Source organism: Podarcis cretensis, assembly GCF_951804945.1.
Source record: "Podarcis cretensis genome assembly, chromosome: 3".
In the NCBI taxonomy this organism is placed as follows: Eukaryota; Metazoa; Chordata; class Lepidosauria; order Squamata; family Lacertidae; genus Podarcis; species Podarcis cretensis.
This window is the reverse complement of record NC_137172.1, coordinates 79183637-79203918: the sequence shown is the minus strand read 5'-3', so window position 1 is coordinate 79203918 and position 20282 is coordinate 79183637. Positions and strand designations below refer to the sequence as shown.

At 43.5% G+C, this 20282-nt stretch overlaps 1 protein-coding gene across 2 annotated transcripts; it reads right to left on the bottom strand.

Annotated features, from left to right (window-relative positions):
* Positions 1-2916: 2916 nt before the first annotated feature.
* NDUFAF4 (NADH:ubiquinone oxidoreductase complex assembly factor 4) lies at positions 2917-7493 on the bottom strand. Of its 2 annotated transcripts, none has more exons than XM_079971126.1 (3): positions 7332-7493; positions 5942-6039; positions 2917-3966 (listed from the first exon to the last, which is right to left on the bottom strand). In XM_079971126.1, the coding sequence occupies exons 1-3, from the start codon at positions 7447-7449 to the stop codon at positions 3673-3675; spliced, it is 510 nt and encodes a 169-aa protein (XP_079827252.1). In that variant the 5' UTR covers positions 7450-7493; the 3' UTR covers positions 2917-3672. The 2 variants fall into 2 exon arrangements, with proteins under 2 accessions (XP_079827252.1, XP_079827251.1); XM_079971125.1 differs by having other exon boundaries at positions 5942-6048; positions 7332-7492.
* Positions 7494-20282: the final 12789 nt, after the last annotated feature.

Here is a 20282-nt window from a genome sequence, read left to right as displayed (position 1 = left end):
CACACATTATTGCTTCCTCAGATAAATATAAGGATAGTTTGCATGTGGACCCCCAACAAGCATTTGGCCCATTCAGCTACGAAAGGAGATTAGCATGGAGACAAAAGGGACTGTAGCTTTTGCCTTCCATCATCATAGATCTTCTGACTTTCTTGACTTTCAGAAAATGCAGCTGTCCTTGAATGCATTAGCAGAATGCATTATCTACATAACCCAAGTCTGAAACATGGTGTTAACATTCATCTTGAGAAAAGTGTATTCAGTTTCAGACCTCATAGGCAGCAAACACTGTATGTAAATACAACCACAGATATCATTTCAGCAATACTGTGGTTATTCTATCTATAGACTTCATAGGGCTTGGGAATTAAGAGGTGTTCAATTGCTACCCAACCTTCTTAAACAAACAAACAAACAAACTGCACAATCTTGCTAGGCCTGTGCTGAAGGGCAAATTAGTCCTCTCTCCTGTAACACAATTCTTTGTGTGATTAATTTGATATTAAGGGATGGTGGCGTGGCTCAGTGGGATAGAACCTGGTTTCCATGCAGAAAATCCCAGGCTCAGTTCCTGGTATCTCCAGGTACAGCTGGGAGAGACATTTTCCTGAAACCCTGGAGAACTGCTGCCCATCATTGTAGACAATATTGTGCTAGATGGACCAAAGTATGACTCCATATAAGACAGCTTCCTGTGCAATCACCTTATTTTTTAGGAAGAGCAATGTATGGTTTGAGTAATATTCATTCCGTTTCACAGCATTGGCTTTATCACTTCAGTTCAGACACCTATGGCACACTCAGAAGCAACACAGCATTATATTCCATAGGTTTTACTCCCAGGTAAACGTGTATTGGATCAGAGCCCTGGCATCAAACCTTTGTTTTAAAAAAAGCAGCTCTTTATCTTCTCTAGAGTGTGGCCTGCATTATGTGTGAGCAGATTCCAGCTGCTACCGCTTTCTTTCTCACAATGCCAATTATAGAAGCAGTTCACAGGGAAGGTGTCCAGCTATCGCCAACACAATTTGCAGCTCGCTGCAGCTTCTGGAGTCTCTTTTCCTCTCTACCAAGGGGAGAAAAAACAGGACTTTCTTTCTCACATTGTTTAGCTCTGCAAATTTCAGATCTCACCTCAAAGCCAACAGTCTCTTTGGAGACGCTAATTTTAGAGCTGGATCTATAAGGTGCTGAACGTTTTCTGTTTCCAAAGATAGGCAAAAAACTATTTTGGCAGTGAAAAACAGCCTTCTCCGTATAGTGACGGTTGTAGACGTTTTGCTATGAGTCAGAAAATCCAAGAAGCAATACCCCCCATCTCCCAATAGAAAATAAATAATTCCAGCCTTGTGAATTTTGTCAGCCAATATCTGCTGCCTGGAGGCAGCCATCTTAGGGCTTCTTCTAAACTAAACCTTTGTGACGCTTCAAGTTGCTGTAGCCTTTGCTTCTTGCCCATGTCACAAAAGTCATGTGGGAGAAGCCCACAGTGCAACCAAACTGTGTGAAGGAGCTGTGTTGGGACTCTCCCACATAACTTGAGGGCTTTAACATTACCCATGCAAGCCCACCTTCTTGAGAAACTCCCTCAGCCCAAACTCCAGGGATAGGGAACTTGTTAGCACTTCCAGATGTTACTGGACCACAACTTCCATCATACCTGACCATTAGCTGGGCCAGCTTCTTCTAAAGAACAATGGGTTCCCCACTCTTCTTATAGGCTAACAGTCACATTTCAAAATACCCTGCTGTTGGCCAGTAGGATTCTGGGCTTCTTTCTCCCCTTGCCTATTTCACTGTCTTTTAACCTACCTCTTCAGTTCTTACCATATTGCAACAGCTGCTGTTCCACTCTAACACCCATTCCTTTCCCCTGTCCCATTTTATAGTTGCCTTTACTCCTGTCTCCTCTGAAGCATAAATCTCCTTTCCTCTTCAACAGCCTGGAAATTCTCAATATGAGTGGTACAGTGGTACCTCGGGTTACATACGCTTCAGGTTACATACGCTTCAGGTTACAGACTCCACTAACCCAGAAATAGTACCTCAGGTTAAGAACTTTGCTTCAGGATGAGAACAGAAATCGCATGGCGGCAGCAGGAGGCCCCATTAGCTAAAGTGGTGCTTCAGGTTAAGAACAGTTTAAGGTTAAGAACAGACCTCCGGAACGAATTAAGTACTTAACCCGAGGTACCAGTGCATCGTTGAGACACATTCATAAAGGAGAGGTAAAACCAATGAAAATGCCCAGGCTGGGAACCATGATGTTTAAAGGTAAAGGTAAAGGTACCCCTGCCCGTACGGGCCAGTCTTGACAGACTCTGGGGTTGTGCGCCCATCTCACTTAAGAGGCCAGGGGCCAGCGCTGTCCGGAGACACTTCCGGGTCACGTGGCCAGCGTGACATCGCTGCTCTGGCGAGCCAGAGCCGCACACGGAAACGCCGTTTACCTTCCCGCTGGTAAGCGGTCCCTATTTATCTACTTGCACCTGGAGGTGCTTTCGAACTGCTAGGTTGGCAGGCGCTGGGACCGAGCAGCGGGAGCGCACCCCGCCGCAGGGATTCGAACCGCCGACCTTTCGATCGGCAAGCCCTAGGCGCTGAGGCTTTAACCCACAGCGCCGTTTACTTACAAGTAAATGCCATATAGAACATAGGCTTCCTCTACCTTTAATACTTTTGCAGAAGAGGGGCCTTCCCAAGATGCAGCTGTTGGTATTCCTTTTACTTTTTTTATAAGGCAATTGTGAAAAGGTCCAGGGGGCATGTCATTTTTTAGCATCTAAAGGAAAATTATGCATAGGGAAGGCTGCTGGTCATTTTAGGGTCAATTTTCTGCTACATATTAAATATACTTAGTAACCCACAGCCAAACAAAGGAAACAGAGCCAGGCAACGAAACAGGAACTAATGCAATTCCATCTGAATCAATATAGATTTCCAGTACAGCTTAGAACAAAATACAGACGTTCAGACAATACAGCTCTTCATGGGTATGTGGCCAATAATAAAAAGGCATGAATTCAAAGACAAAAAGGCAGTAGCAGCTATCAAGGGCTTCCATACAAAGAATTACAGCCAGTAAGCCAGTAACACATAGCAAAATTGTTTTTGGTTCCAAAACCATTTGTTTCTAACTTCCGTAATTACGCCAAAATTAAAAGAATGCCTACCCTAACTCAATTTCCCCCATTTGCTCTTTTGCCCCTCCCCTTTTGACCAGACACAGGAACTAGACACACACTCATTTCTCAGAAGATAAACACATTGTAACTCTGCTTTGCTTTAATTATAACTATTTACAGAATGCGATGAGGGCAAGATATTCTGCAGAGCTCAGACCAAAGAAGATCAAATCCAGATAAAATGCATTTTTGTTGTCTGGGGTCTGCGTAATAGACAACTGCTTCAGGAAAGATGATCTCCCACGCAGCCGACATTTTCCTATTTTTGAATTCCTAGGGTGTATTTGCAGATTTTGTTGAGATTTTGCCTCCTACTTCACAACAGCATGCCCTGGATGGTTCATGAATGCAACAGTGAGAGAAAAGGCAGATACCGTTTAAATAAGACACAGTTTATAGGTGTGTGTGCGTGAATGTGTGGAGAGGGAATCAGATGTGAAGTATTAAGAAGACACCAGCTTGGTCAGTCAAGATTTGGCAGACATTCTTATCTAGGCTTTAGCTGCTTTTTGTCTTGAGGAGGAAAGATCTCCACCGCAAAGGGGATGAAGAATGCTAAGAGATCAGTCACATCCTTCAATTCTAATGAGTATTCCTTTGCTATTTTCTCTGCAGTCCAGGTTTCTGGAGAGTGGAGATGATTGTGGAGAAGGGTCAAGACTTCAACTATGGCGACTTTGCCTCTAGGAACAGACTGAATATCCAGGGGACCAAGATTGCCTACTTTTGTAAGTCTGCGTTCCTCTCGCTTAGAAGGAAGGCTTTCTCCTTTGTTTTTCACCTAGAGCAGGGGAAATTATATAAAAAATAGTTAGGTTTTAGTGTACAAGCTACACATGCTCCATCCGTTAAGGTAGGGGTAGGCAACATGGGAACTTTGGACTACAACTCCCATCATCCCTGGCCACTGGCAATGCTGGCTGGGGCTAATGAGAGCTGCAGTCCATGTCTGGAAGGCCCCACGTGGCCTACCCCTCCTTTTAACACTCCCCCTTTCAACAGAATGTAACTAAAACATTCTAAACTCATTTCTTTTCTGAAAGCGGGACTTAATTGAGAAATTAACCTTCTCTATTTGGCTTGCCTGGTGCCTGATTTGATGACCTTCATGGGCCAGGCAGAAAGGAGTTTTCTTCAGATTTTAATAGCTTTCAATGGCTGCTCAGGATTCTGTTAGCTCATAGGAGACGTTTTGCTCTAGGAGGCTTAGTTTGGTCAGAATCGAGGATACACTTCCAGAGTTAATGTTAAATAACATTACTCCTGGTAAATGAGGGCCATGAAAATTTGTGTCCTGGGCTTTTTAGACTCGTCTACCCATGTACTATCTGAAACCCAAGGGGTGCTTTGGTTGCCAGATGTGAAATATATTTGCATTATTTTCAGCTCTCCTACCCCACTACACTGTTATGAAAAAATGCTGTGACAGAGGATATGGTTTTTACTGATTATCCCAGGTAGAATGGCAGAGACTGCGAATGAGTTCTGCCTGAAACCCTGCAGAGTGGTTGCCTGTCAGTCTCAACCAGGGGTGGCTAACCAACCTGTGGCCCAATAACATCTGGAGGGACCACAGTTATCATAATCCCTGACTATTGCCCATGCTGGCTTGGATCTATGGAGCTGGAGCCCACCAACTTTGGAGGTCACTCTTTCCCTATCTTCACTACAGATCCTGAAAAAATATTATTCCCACTAAGCACACTACAGTATTAAAATAAGCCTAAAAGCATGGGATTCCTTTCTCCACGCAATTTCTCATTTCACATGCAAGCCCCAGCCTTCCAACCAATACACACTTGGGTCAGTAAACCCTACTGAACACATAATGACTTGCCACTGAATAAACGTGTACAGGATTGTGATACTCACCCATTACCTAAACATGCTCACTTGCAATTAAGTCCTTCCTATTAAGTATGTTTGGGATTGCAGCCTGAGAAATCTCAGATAGATTCATCTAGGAACTATGGCATATTGACAGTGCCATCTTATGCATATTAAATAAAAAATAAGGCCCATTAAACTCAATTGGTATTGTATCATTAAGTGTATCATTGCAAACCAGAAAATCCAGAACCAGAGTACCTTTTTCCCATGGAAATAGCACAGGATTCTGCTCTATCTTTCTATCCTAAAATACACTGGAGAATATTAAATAATATCTGGGTTTTTTTTAAGGGACACCAAAATGAATGGCGAAGGGAACTGTAAAACACAGGTAATAGCAAATTAAGTAAAATAGGGAGCTATTCAGGAGGCCCGTGGAATATATCTAGATCAGAGGTCAGCAACCTAAGCCCCATGGGCCGGAAGCCACCTGCGGAGGTCATTCGACCGGCGCACGATCTACCCCCAAACCGAGCTGCCCATTTGTGTGCTGCGCTAAACTGGCGCAGCGCGGTGCGGGGATTCGCTTCCACAGTGCCGAAAATCATGTCTGCGCATGCGAAGATACTGAAAATCACGGGCGGGCGCGCGATCCTGCCCATGGAGAAATCTCCATGGGACTGATCCGGCCCAGGCAAGTTAAAACTTGCTGACCCCTGATCTAGACAGATGCAAATGTGATTCCTGCATTTATATAATAATTATAATTTGTCTGCATTGATAATGAGATTAAAATATGTACACACACAATCCAAGAGAGCAAAACGAGACCTAACTTTACATGGACAAAAACTATGACTATGCTTGTCACTGGTGTGTTCAAGTGCTTAACTGGCACCTGCATATTCCAAGATAACCTGACTCACATGCATAACTGGATCTTTGGACTCAACATAGACTTCCTTTAATAATGTGTGAAGGTGGTCATCTTTTCTCTTAATCTCTTCTTGGAATCTGTCGGTGTCTAAGGAGTCTAAGGAGAGATTACAGAACACATTCTAAAGTTATATATTTCAATTCCCCTCCACCCCAGCTTAAGCAAAATATTACAACCCTCAGGAGAGTAGTTCATAATGCATGTAAGGATACGCCTGAATTAATACACACCTACTTTCACAACACACACATGTATATATTCCTGTACACTTCAGGAAAAATGCTTTGGCACTATCTTTGAAGCTACCATTTCTCTCTCCCCCATTTTCTCACTAATGTGCAAGATTATTAACAGTTCATCCAGGCCAGTGTTCTATTGTTTACAGTAAGGGTGAGAGACATGTGATTGTCAAGACTACAACTCCAATAATCCCTGGACATTGGCCACACTGAATAGGCCAACAGCATCTGAAGAACCATATATTCATGCTAGGTGGGGATATGAACCTGGATTTCATCAGTCTGACACTCTATCCACTATCCCACACTGGCAAATAGGGAGGCATCCTCTGCAATCACAATTTACTGTTTTAAGGGGCTCTCAGAAAGAGGGCATGCATCCTGGCTAAGTAAGCTAGTACCCACAGATACTCTCATAGACACTAAGAGTTTGCCGTGTTAAAAATGGAATAAAATAAATTACTGATAGCGGACCAGAAATTCCTTCCTTCCCTATCTTAACAGGATTCATCGCAAAACCGGCAAATATTTGATCTGCACCCCCGTTGTTTTAATTTAAGTTCATGATGAACAGAAATCAGGAGGGAGTGGGCAAAGCTTCGAATAACAGATGGTTAAGAAACCCAGCAAAACACTTGACAGATGTCTACATTGGCGTTCCCAGTTGCCTTGCTTACTGCCTGGGCAGGGAACACGCGGCTCTGCAGACGTTCATGCACTACAGCTCCCATCACTCCCCGATCGCTGGCCGGGACGGCTGGGGCTGATGGGAATTGTAGGCTGGCAAACGTTTGAAAAAGCATCCTGCTGGTTTCCTCCACCAGTCCAGGGAGACTACAGCTCCCAGCTTGCAAATCAGGCCGGTAGGCCGCGGGAATACAGCTGGGAGGGCAAAGGACCGCGCGCGCAAGCCACTTCCAAACGTCCAGAGCACGAGAGACGGCGCTCCCAATGTCACCAGGGCCCTTCCTTGGGCGCTGCGTCTGCGCCCCTTGCAAGAAAGGCCCCCAGCACAGAAAAGGATTCCCTTTTGCTGCAAATGGTCCGAGCAGCCGAGCAAAGGCGCCACAGGGCGGCTCAGGCACCCAGCCCCCTTGCTTAAGCGGAGCGGCTGTGCGCGCCGCGCCTTGGCTAACTCACGGTCTGCAGGCTGCGGGTGCCGCGGGGCTGGCGCGGGCTTGGCTTTGGCGATTTCCCGGTGGGCTCGGCTTTCCAGGTTGAACTTGCTGAACACGCGGGTCACCCTGGCGCCCATCATCCCGGCGCACTGCCGCCTCCCACTTCCGAAAGCGAGGCGGAGACGCGTCCTATTCGGGCATGCGCGCCGAGAAGCAGGGAGAAACAGGGCGCCCCATGGCGGGCGGGAGGCCGGGCTCTGGGTAGACCGGCAGCCGGACGCATCGATTGGGCGATGCGGTTGCAGTTTGCTTTGCATTCAGTGGAAGGACGTGTGGACATAGACTTACCCAAGAGAGAGGCAGCTGTCCCCCCTTAATCAATAAAAAAACAATAAAAATACATAGCTAAATGAGGTTCTCCCCCTCCCCAACAAAACTATATAGAAAAACAATATATAACTATAACAGCAGTGTTAGAAACTCAGATATGAAAGCTAGGAGCTAAACGGCACCTTAAACCTAGGTTATGGGCGCAACATTTTGGAGTCTACATTTTAATATTTTAATGTTTCAATATTTTAATGTATTTTAATTTTGTTTTTAAGTTGTAATCATTCAACTTGTTTTTTATTATTGCTTGTAAGCCGCTCTGAGCCCGGCCTTGGCTGGGGAGGGCGGGGTATAAATAAACATTATTATTATTATTACTGTTATTAACAGTGGAACATCTAGGCGTGCTTTTTTAATAACAAGAATACAAAGCTGAAAATGAATGACCTGCAGCTAAAATCTTAAGTCCATTTTTCACATGGTCTAGTCCTCATCTCAAGACTGCAAAAAACAAAGCCATGCATCCCCTGCCCACCCCCCTAATATTCTTAAGAGGATCTCTTCTCCAGTCTTCAGAAAGTGGCTGGAAGTGGGCAGGCAGAAAACAGCCCTCCTTTCCTTCAACTCTGCAGTTCTAATCTGAAAGCTTTGGCACAGTACTGCACCCAGAGCTCAGAAACTGCTTGCGCTAATGAAATTCCCTGTTGCAAAATGCATCTAGAATGATGGGAGTTTCAAACACTGCCTGTGAGGTAGGTTTGGCTGAGGGAGAGTAATTGGCCCAAGGTCACGCAGCAGACTTCATGTCCCAGTGGGGATGTGAACCCTGGTCTCCCAGTTCCTAGTCTAGAACTCTAACCACTGCACCACCACAGTTTAGGCTGAGACTGACAAGTTGCCCAATAAGCTTCATGGTTGAGTCAGGTCCTAGTCCACACCTGCTCAATGAGACTTATTTTTGAGGAGGCATATATGGGATGAAAACATACGCAAATGCCCACAAGGCGAGTTGCAAATAAATAAATGTATAGTACCATATTGTGTAAGTGAGCCTTTTTCCCCAACAGCACCATGGTCCTGATCTGAAGGACCATTCCCCCTCAACCACAATTAATATGAATAGGATTCTTTCTATGCTGTTTTCTATCATTAAAGCAATAGACTCGCTAAAGTGGAGAGTCCAGCAGCATGCCCACCTCTAATACAGATTGGGTTCTCCTAACACAGATTGTACACAGGGCTGGCAGTCTAAGACTTTCAGATGCCAAGGGCAGTTTCCTGTAGAGAAGTTGACTGGATTGACAGCTGATTCTTTCTTCAGCCCTAGTGAAAAGAGTGTCCTCCCCTGTACCTGATGGCAGCAGGCTAGTTTAGGGCTGCAGGTAAGGCCATGGGACACACACTGCTTTGTCCATCGATGGGAAGGAATGGTTTGGGGCGGGGCTCAAGGTGAATAGCACCCCAGCACCTGCTACCTGAGACGACATCATTCTGCCCGTTCAAACGGTTATGGCCGTTTTGTACAGAGCCATGATCCTATGCATGTTTGCTCAGAAGTAAGCCCCACACTCATTCAGTAGTTAAGTGTGCAAAGCACAGCATCCCCGATCAGTGATCTGAATAGGCAGCTAAACCCTTGCTATATACCGGTGGTTTATAATTGCAGAGAATTTCATTATGAGTAGTTGGGCTGTGGCCAGAGACATTATTTCCAAGGTTGCTGCACTTAACTGAATTCCCAGAAAACACAATGACTTCCGATATCACTTCATATGCAATAGGCTGCTGTTGTACTAACATATAGCCTTGAGCATCTAACTGCCATTGAGGCAGCTGAGTGCTACACACTCATTTCTTATTCTCCAGCCAACTTCCCTCTTGCCGCTGGAGGTTTCCCACGTGGACCATTCCTCAAAGAGAACAGTTACTTTCTTTATAGATGCATGGTTATATAACTTGGCCTTGGAATCTGCCGGAGGCCATCTGTCCCATGTGAATAGACTGACACAACAACGTATCAAAAATGACCAGCTTTCTGCTTATGTTTTACAGGCAACAAGCCAGCTATATTCTGGCATTTACCACCATAGCTTCATAAGAATACATTCAAATGCTGTAGTTTTATTCCTCTTTTACTTTAAAGGCTAGTTATATTATGCCCCATTGTGGAGATTTCAAGTACCAAGTGTCACATATCTTAGAAAGGATCCTAATCAACTGCTTATTATTATTTAAGGAGAGACTGGGCTGCCATCTGTCAGGGATGTTTGTTGCTGGTTCCTGCATTGTAGATCCCATGTCAGGAGTGTGGTCTTTAGGAAGATGTGCTGTATATACTCTTAGCTCTCAGACTCCTCAACACATATTTTTATTTCATTCCCCTCCCCCCCCCCATCATTTCATTCTTGTGTTAGAAATCATTGATCTGCAACTGCATTCAGGATCCATGGTAATCAGTGGAATGTTCTCTGATGAGACCAGAATGATTAATCCATCATTCCAAGTATGCTTACATGCCACAGGGACTTTCAGATCATTCCTTGTGCAGATGAACCAGCTGGGTCGCAATGAAAGAAGCTAAAGCTTAATTGTAGAGTTCATGCTTTGTATACAAAAAACCCTAGGTACAAGTCCAAGTTTAAGCCAGTTAAAAGGGCTCTTGTTAGCAGGGGTGCAAAAGATTATTATTATTATTATTATTATTATTATTATTGATGATGATTGATTGATTGATTGAATTTGTATACTGCCCTTTATCCAAAGATTACAGGGCGGTTCACAAAAATCAAAATGAGAACATGCAGTACATAATAAAACAAGAATGAAAATAAACCAATAACCCTCTTCCCACAAATATTAAAAAGCCATAGAATGTTAATCAGCTAAAGGCCTAGTTATACAGAGAAACATTTTTGCCTGGGAACCTCAAAAACGTCTGCCAATCAGGATAGAGAGATGAATGGCTTGGCATTATATAGGCAGCAGTATCATATGAATATATATGTGTGTGTTCACAATTAGAGCTATACTTCAAGAGACTACATAAGACTAACTAGCAGTTTGAAAGCACATCAAAGTACAAGGAGATAAATAGGTACCACTCTGCTCTGGTTCACCAGAAGCGGCTTAGTCATGCTGGCCACAGACCCGGAAGCTGTACGCTGGCTCCCTCGGCCAATAAAGCGAGATGAGCGCTGCAACCCCAGAGTCATCCGTGACTGGACCTAACAGTCAAGGGTCCCTTTACCTTTAACAGAGAATGAAGGGGGGATCCCAAAAAGATAGGGGCTATAACTCAATGGCAGAACACATGTTCTGTATGCAAGTAGCCGCAAATTCAGTATCAAGTATCTCTAGTTAAAAGAATGTGATCTTCCAGAGGTAAGTCCCATGAGTTCACTGCCACATAAGTGTGCACAGAACTGCTGCCTAAGTGAGTAAAACAGAACAGTATATTGTTGCAGGAAAAAAGTCTACTCAGGCAAATGGTTTCATTGCTGAACAGACACTGATTTCTCAAAAGATACAGGAAATTCACAGAATGATTCCCTGAGGACTTCATTTCACAGGTAGATCAGAACTGCTGAAACTGATGTGCAATCAAAGCTCACAACTAACTCTCTGTTGACTTCACAGCTGATAGGACTTTAATGGTGTGCTGTTCATCTCAACATGGAACTCAGCCTGTCACTGCAGATATGTCGATGGAGTAGAAATTTCAGGAATGAATATTTTTGTATCAGAAGACTTCAAATGCATTTATGTAGCAGCACATCAATGATTCAGTGTGCAAATAAAACAGCACACTTTGTAGATGTGCAGGAGAATCAGCTTTGAGCAGAGCAGCAGAGGACAGTGCTCCCTTGACCTCCATATGGTTGCACCACTCTTGTTTACCAGAAGGCAGAGGGGGAGGGGCAAGGCGGTTAAAAGATTGGTGCAGTGCAAATGTACTGGTTTGGCTCTGCCAGTGCATTTGCACGGTGCTGCCCTCACCACTGCCTTGCCCCTCCTCTTCTACATCTTGGTAAGCAGCAGCACTGTGATTGACTGGAGACCAGCTGAGTGCTGCCACCATGCCTCCCGCTACTGGCACAGAGTCCACCAATGGTCAAAGGTTTCCCCATTAAGGCAAAAAGCAGCCACAGTCTGGCTGTGGTTTCATTTATTGAAATGAACATGTAAACGTATAGAATATTATCAGCTTTCACAATAGCAACTCATGCTGTCCCATTACTACAGCTGCTAAGGTAAAGGTAAAGGACCCCTGACAGTTAAGTCTAGTCGCAGACGACTCTGGGGTTGCGGTGCTCATTTCACTTTACAGGCCGAAGGAGCCGGCATTTGTCTGCAGACAGTTTTTCTGGGTCATGTGGCCAACATGGCTAAGCCGCTTCTGGTGCAACAGAACACCGAAACCAGAGCAGTGCACAGAAACACCGTTTACCTTCTGGCTGGAGCGGTACCTATTTATCTACTTGCACTTTTGGGCATGCTAGCACTGGTATAAAGCAATTGTGGCATAAAATCTGTCAGTCCCAATGTTACTTTTATGCATGGCTCTTAAAGCAATTATTTTAATAGTGCTCACTACCTGGTATCTATCTATTCATTTGCCTCAGATGCATTTTTAATAGTTCTGATCCATCTCTAAATAATGTATTATTAATTCATTTAGGAAATAAAATCTGCATATCATACATCCAGACAGATATTGTTATTATTATCAATCACATTTTCCCACTCAGATCTGTTTTTAATTACTTATTCTAATATAACCAATGGTACAGAAAGGAGCACACCAACTCTGTAATGAAAAATACACAAATACAGCTGTTTCTGAAAACCAAAATGAACTTCACATTTTGTATTATTCATTTGCTGTTTCTAGAGCTGCAAGCTTTAACTGACTAGGTGATGTAATTCATTAAGTGCCATTTTAAGCACAAAATAGGCAATGGTGCTAGCAACAACAAAAACCCTCTGGGACTACTGACATTGCAGTAGAGGGGTCATGTTGATGTACAATTTCCCACCTCCTGAACTAGATTCAATCTGAAAGAAACTCCTTTCTGTTTGTATCCACAGCTTGAGGGTGAAACTGCTTTGGCTCTTATCCTTATGGAAAGAACCATAGCTATCTGAAGCCGAGAGCTCTTAAATGAAATAAATGTCAACACTGTCTTATCTTTTGGCTCTTCCTAATTCTCATAGACCCCATACATGTTTACTTTTAAAAGCTATTTAGTGTGCTACTTTCCCCAAATATTTCCAAATTACTGTTAATTGAAACATGGCCAGGGTAGCTTCTATAAGATCCCTATTGACAGCACCTGCCAGCAGGTTTTTAAATATAAAAGACTTGACAGAAAAGGAGAAAGGGATGAGGTTGTAACAAGCAAACTCAGGTTGCAATCCTATCCTACATACCTGGGCATAAGCCTCATTGAATTCAAAAGAATTTACTTCTGGTGTGTAGGCATGGCTAGGATTGTGCTGTCAGTCACCATTTATTAAAGTCACAGAGTTCTAGCAATGACCTTCCTGAGTGGAAACAGTTCAGGAAGAGGAGGAACCAAATGAAGTAGGGAATGTTCTTTTCCAGATAAACAGGTGCTGAAACACCACGAGCACCTCCTTTGTTCTCTTAGAAAGGCAATGGCACCCACCTGAGAGGTGATGGAACTGAGTTCCAGTGAGTTCCCCCTGAAAAAAGCCCTGAGAGTAGTATTTTAAATGGTACACAGAGCAGGCTCTGTTTCAATCTGTCCCTCTATTGTAACCAGATGGAATGGCTACTGTTAGTGAAGAGCAGAGGAAAGGAGGAGTTAAATGGATTATTGTGTATTAGTCTTAATTCTTAGTCACAAATAGTATCTTAGTCACAAATTATCTTGCACATCTAGGCTGCACAATTATTGATTGCCTCAAATTCAATGTGGAAATCAACTGAAATTTATTCTAACAAAATTTATAAACAACTGAATAGAAGGCAACAACCTCTAAGTGGTTTACATAAATAAGACAATTTCCTACACCTAACAAAACCCAGTGTACATTGTTGCACAGCGAATATAAAAAAATCATAGCATGGGATAACACAAGGCTCATAATAATTGTGGCTTACCAGATTTATTTCACACAAGCAGAGGGTTTTCAAACAACCCTCAAACTAATACTAGCGACATGCCTTTTAGCTCTTTAGATATATAGTCAAAACATTACATGATTGATTTGTTTCATTCCCTAAATTAGTTGCCGATTAATACAATAAAAGAGCTAACAATCAAAATTACTTCAAAGCAAAAATAATTGTTTCAAACATCATACAAAGAGTTACCATTTTGAAAGGCAGATTTTGAAACAAAATACAGCATTCTGAAAATTGCAACAATTTTATATTCCCATATTGTAAGTGATAACTAATGTATTTGTTTGTGTGATGTATTTGGCGCGGCAGTGAGCCAAATATTTTAGTTTATTTGCTCTACAGCTTGTTGACCTTGCTTATAGCAGATGTTAGGTTTGTATCTCTGATTCTAGCCATTCTTTCATCAGGAAGCCCAGGTTTGCTATTTTAAAATGTATCCCAAGCATTCCTTGTTCAAGGTCACAGAGTATAAACAGCTATTCTACTCACCTTAAGTTTTTGTTCTCTAACACGATTCATACCTTACTAGTGAAGTGATGTAATTGAACTTGATTTTGTCTCAGCAGGTCGTTCCTGGTACATAAATATTTCTGTGTGTCTAATTCTCACCTGCAAAAACTCCTTAGCTGGGAGACAGCTATACAGGGGAGCCTACTGTCCATTGTTACCAGAAGCTTATGGCCAGGCATAGGCAAACTCGGCCCTCCAGATGTTTTGGGACTACAACTCCCATCATCCCTAGCTAACAGGACCAGTGGTCAGGGATGATGGGAGTTGTAGTCCCAAAACATCTGGAGGGCCGAATTTGCTTATGGCTTTCTAAATACAAGGGTACATTCTAGAGACTCCTCACACAGGGCAGGATCTGCCATAAGGTGTCTGTCTAGACACACACATTTTGTATCCATGGGCAAGGGTGTGCATGCAATATCCACTCCTATGTTGCTCTGTGCAGTCCCTGGCCGTGGAAAATATCTGTAGAGGACATCTCCTCATGTTCATCTGAATGCAGACAGAACCCTTGGTGTGATTGGAGACACAGATAAAGCATGACCCTCCAATTGAAGAAAGTGCTCTACTGGTGTTCAAGCAAACAGGAGAAGCCCCCTGCAGACCTTCTCTGCTCAACGGTGGGAATGCCCCAAAATCCAACTATTCTGGACAACAGCCATACAAGAAATATGTAAAATAACTAAGGATGTACAGTGGTACCTCGGGTTACAGACGCTCTAGGTTACAGGCTCCCCTAACCCAGAAATAGTACCTCGGATTAAGAACTTTGCTTCAGGATGAGAACAGAAATCACATGGCGGCGGCGCAGCGGCTGCGGGAGGCCCCATTAGCTAAAGTGGTGCTTCATGTTAAGAACAGTTTCAAGTTAAGAACGGACCTCCGGAATGAATTAAGTTCTTAACCCGAGGTACCACTGTATTAGAAATCACCCCAGAATTGGCTCTACTAAACATCTTCCAAGACGATAATGCCCACTTACATCACAAAGAACTCATAACCCACCTACTTTCAGCAACCGGAAACATCATAACCAGACACTGGAGAGACCTGTCAGGAGTAAGCATGGACAAGTGGTAATAGTATGGGAAACATAACCAATAAACTGAAACTGACACGGGGACAAACAGAAGAAGATGCCTTCACCCTGGTATGGCTCCCCTTCATCACATACACAGCCCAAGAAGACAATGACAAGAATTTGCCAAAAGCATATGAATCAATATGAGTAACCTAATTCAAAGCACCCACCCACCCCACTCACTCATGAAAACAAAGTTCACCACAGCCAATCACAAACAAGCAACCTCACCCTAGGCCAACCCCAAATTCTCTCACCACCAAAGGAACACAAGCAAATAGCAAACAGAACCTACACAAACGACGCTGACACAAAACCCCACACATACATTAAGTAAAATAGAAACATCGCCACCCAACCCCAACCCCACCCACCATGGCTCCCTCCTCCTCTTCCCCCCTTTTCTTCCTAATGTAACACTAATGTTGCAACAAATGAAACTGAACTGTAGAAAATGTAACTTGAAAAAAGAGACATTGCACATACTTTTGTAAACCAATAAATCTTTAATAAAAAATACTTTAAAAAAAACAAATTACAGGAAAGCCAAGGATTTGGAGGGGCAGTGGCGGGAGACATAAAATGTGCAATAACATTGGGTGGGTCTTGTGTATGTCTGGCTAACAATGTGAAGCAAAAGAGGCAAAGGCAATCCTTTCAGGAGGTTGGCTTCTATTTTTTGAAACAGCGATTCCTACTAATTGGTTTAAGTGGTATCAAGTTTCGTATTAAATAAAACATATTCAGAACTGGAGGATCAGCAAAAGCTGTAAATTATTAAGGAATCATGCTATCACATAACCAGTATGTCTCACTGAAGGCTTCTGTGTTTTTGTTTTGTTTTTTTTCAAATAATATTTATTATTTTCAGTAGATAAACATAGTAAAAAAAAAGAAAAGATTAACAATAATAAAGACAAACAAAAAAGAAAAGATAAAGATAAAAAAGAAAAAAGATACATACAACATATTATCACTTAATAAATTAAAATTAAGTACCATCCATCTTCATAAACATAGTTTGTGTTTGTGCAATATGAAGTTCTGTCTGTATTAGTTCATCCATGATGGTCTCTATTCACAACCAAATTAATCTGTGGTTACTTTTCACAAAAGAAAGAAATGGCTGTATGAACTAGCTCCTACACACACACACACACACACACCCTGATGTTGCTATGTATTTGTTATTATCTATCTTTAAAAGACTTCTATTGTTTTTCTGCTAATTTGTTGGTTTCTTGATTCTTCACAATCAATACTACAAAAAACAAGAAGCAGAATTGCCCTCCTCCCCCATATCAAAAATAATCATGATTGTCTTCCTCTTCCCCAGATGCTCACTCTTATTTTGGTTCACTTGGTATAAAAACAGTGTTCAACTTCCAGAGCTCTTAAAAGAGGAAGTAGCAGTTTGAAAGTTGTGAATTCTAGTGATGACAGGCTGTGAAACAGTTCATGAAAATGCAAATTTTGGACTGCAATCCTGAACACAGCCTAGGGTGGGGAAGGGGAATCTTTGGCCCTCCATATGTTGCTGTGGGTTAAACCACAGAGCCTAGGACGTGCCGATCAGAAGGCCAGCGGTTAGAATCCCCACGACGGGATGAGCTCCTGTTGTTTGGTCCCAGCTCCTGCCAACCTAGCAGTTCAAAAGCACGTTAAAGTGCAAGTAGATAAATAGGTACCGCTCCGGTGGGAAGGTAAACGGCGTTTCTGTGCGCTGCTCTGGTTCGCCAGAAGTGGCTTAGTCATGCTGGCCACATGACCCGGAAGCTGTACACCAGCTCCCTCGGCCAATAAAGCGAGATGAGCGCCGCAACCCCAGAGTCGGTCACGACTGGACCTAATGGTCAGGGGTCCCTTTACCTTTACCTATGTTGCTGGGCTATAACTCCCATCATCCATGACTTCTGGCCATATTGGCTGGAGTTGATGGACATTAGAGTCTAGCAACTTCCAGAGAACCACGAGTTAACCCTCTGGTGTACTGAACTGTGTTCTTATGGAGAACAATGGTAAGAGCAATGCTATTCAGGCAGATATGCTGAGGTATCTACTGTGCATGTTAAGTTATGTCCTAACTGCTCCTGGCCACGCGGTTTCATGTGTGTGTGCAGGAGCACAAAATATCAGCCTTCATTTTGTGCCTTCCCATTGACTCATACAGAGTGAATTATAAATACACAGGCATTTGGGTGGTGTAAGTTACTCTGTGGCCAATGAACTCTGACTAGTAAATGAAAATAGTTAGAATATTGTATAGCGAAATTGGAGGATTGTTTATCCTTCTTCCTGCCCCAATACACTCACTCCTTGTCCTCTCTTTTCCCTTTATACTTGATGTAATTCACACTAGCAGGGCTTTTTGTTACCCCAGAGTAAGCAGACATGTATGCTGGGGTAAGTAATTTACACTGGCTTAAGGCCATTTCAGTTTTGGATAGGGGAGGCATGCTACATTCTAACTTTTCCAGATGGTGCACTGCACCATTAATATGGTTCTTCAGAGGTGTGAGTAGGAAGTAATTAATAAAGGACAGAGGGAATTTAACTGTGAGCCCAACAAAGTGCCATCTGTCTTTTTAGCTCTGAGTTTACAATCTTTACTTATTTAAGAGGTGATAGCAAACACATTTATTGATTTGCAATATGTTTTCCTTTTATAGCAGTGTCAGTTGTGTCAGACCTTGAAGCAGATGCTAGCCACATGACAGCTATTTTCTCTCTCTCCCATGCTGGTTAACAGATCATCATCATTTGGCATGATGTTCACAACTAGTGTAGGTGATTGCAGGTGGCTTTTGAAACTGCTACTGAAGGTTTGCCCACCTTTTTTTATCCCAGGAAGAAGTACTGACAATTTGATTGCGTCCTATCACCATGCATCTTACTGTATAGCCACACATTCTTCCAGAGGTAAAATGCTAGCCAGACAGCTGATAATTACTCATTGCTACAGCTACAGATATTAACTGATGGGATTAACCAACTGAAGCTTTAAATGCACACCTGTTAATCAAACATTTTTCTATTCCCGAAGAAGAGATTCCTTTTAGGATGTCTGCCCCCCACCAATCCATTTAAGTTTGAGCTCTGTTGAACCCTTTTTATTCTCCATGCCCTGCCAATTAACAGTAAGATTGACATGGGAGAGGCAGCAACTCACATTGCTTACTAGATAGCAGGGGTACCACAAAAAACAAAACAAAACAATTTTTTTAAAAAAAAGATTGGTAATGTGAGGCAACTCACTTGGAATACATTTTTCTCACTGCTACTAAATTTCCTCTGCAGTGTGCAGATGAAGATGGGAGATGTTTTATCAATCAACACAAGGTCACTGGGTTGCCATGTGCCCAACGTGAATACTAAAGTAGGCTACAAGCTACCTTGAAGTTCAAAGGGTGACGTAATCATAAACAGAAAATGCAAATAAATCCTCTTCCCTTTATGTTCTCCTTTTGCAGTACTGCCCAGTGACTTTGTACATGGTCTAAGGCAATTAAATCTTTTGCTTCATTTCTCTTCTTCTCGTGAACATTTCCAGTGTTCTCTTGGGCTCATTATTCTAGCTAAACTCATTCTGAATCCCTTACTGGTCAGCTTTGTCAAGAGATGAATCTGATAATATTCAGTACCTTAACTTTATTCTTTGTGAGCAGCATGAGTTATGAGAGCAGGTGAACTTTAAAAGGTAAAGGTAAAGGGACCCCTGACCATTAGGTCCAGTCGTGACCGACTCTGGGGTTGCGGTGCTCATCTCGCTTTATTGGCTGAGGGAGCCTGCGTTTGTCCACAGACAGCTTCCAGGTCATGTGGCCAGCATGACTAAGCCACTTCTGGCGAACCAGAGCAGCACACGGAAACGCCGTTTACCTTCCCGCCGGAGCGGTACCTATTTATCTACTTGCACTTTTGATGTGCTTTCGAACTGCTAGGTTGGCAGGAGCAAGGACTGAGCAACAGGAGCTCACCCCGTCACGGGGATTCAAACCGCGGACCTTCTGATCGGCAAGTCCTAGGCTCTGTGGTTTAACCCACAGCGCCACCCAGTGAACTTTGCCTAGGTTATAATTAAGTCATCCCCAAGCACGTCTCAAAATTGATAGGATTCCATTAATACTGGAGATAAAGTACAGGATCAAAACGGTACTGTTTTGTCCTCTTCAGTTGGCAACACTGCATGCAGTGCCTGATATGGCAACTTTACAGAGGAAAATTGTGGCGCTTGATCTTTGGTTCTACATTGCACCCTATCACTTTTGGGGGCAGTGACAGGGTTTTCCACCTACTCCATCAGTGATATTCCAGAGCAAATTGGATCAAAGCAACACACATACACGTGAGTTGCATACTTAAATCTACTCACTTTGCAACAACTAATGGGTTCTAACGGGCAGCATAAAAGAAAGCAATTTGAAAAGTCACTTGCTGCCAAATAGTGACAGTGAGGGTCACTTGGAAGCTCTAACTCCAGCACACGGGTTTGAAGGGGGAGCCCTCTTCCCTTGGGACAAAACATCTCGAGCCCACAGAGGGGTATGGAAGTCTGCGTTGGACTCAGGTGTGCCAACTTGAATAAAACATTGGGGAGGGGCCATGATGCGGCGCGCGCACCCCACTTGAATGGCAATGCCCATCAACTTGGAGGGGCCCCCCTCAAATACTTTGGGTGGCCCGAAGACCCCTCGGCCCCTAGGTATGGGTTCCTAGGGTCGGATCCGTTGGAAAGGCCCGTGAGCTGTGTGGGGCTCCAGGCTGCCCTGATCCCCCCCCCCAAAGCGCCTGCAGCTACGCTTAAGCGACGGCGCTGAACACGGGCGGGCGGGACTCCCTCCCCTGGCCGCCTCCTTTTCCGTCCCAGGAGCCTCAGGCTCCGCCTCCTCCTCCGGCAGGTG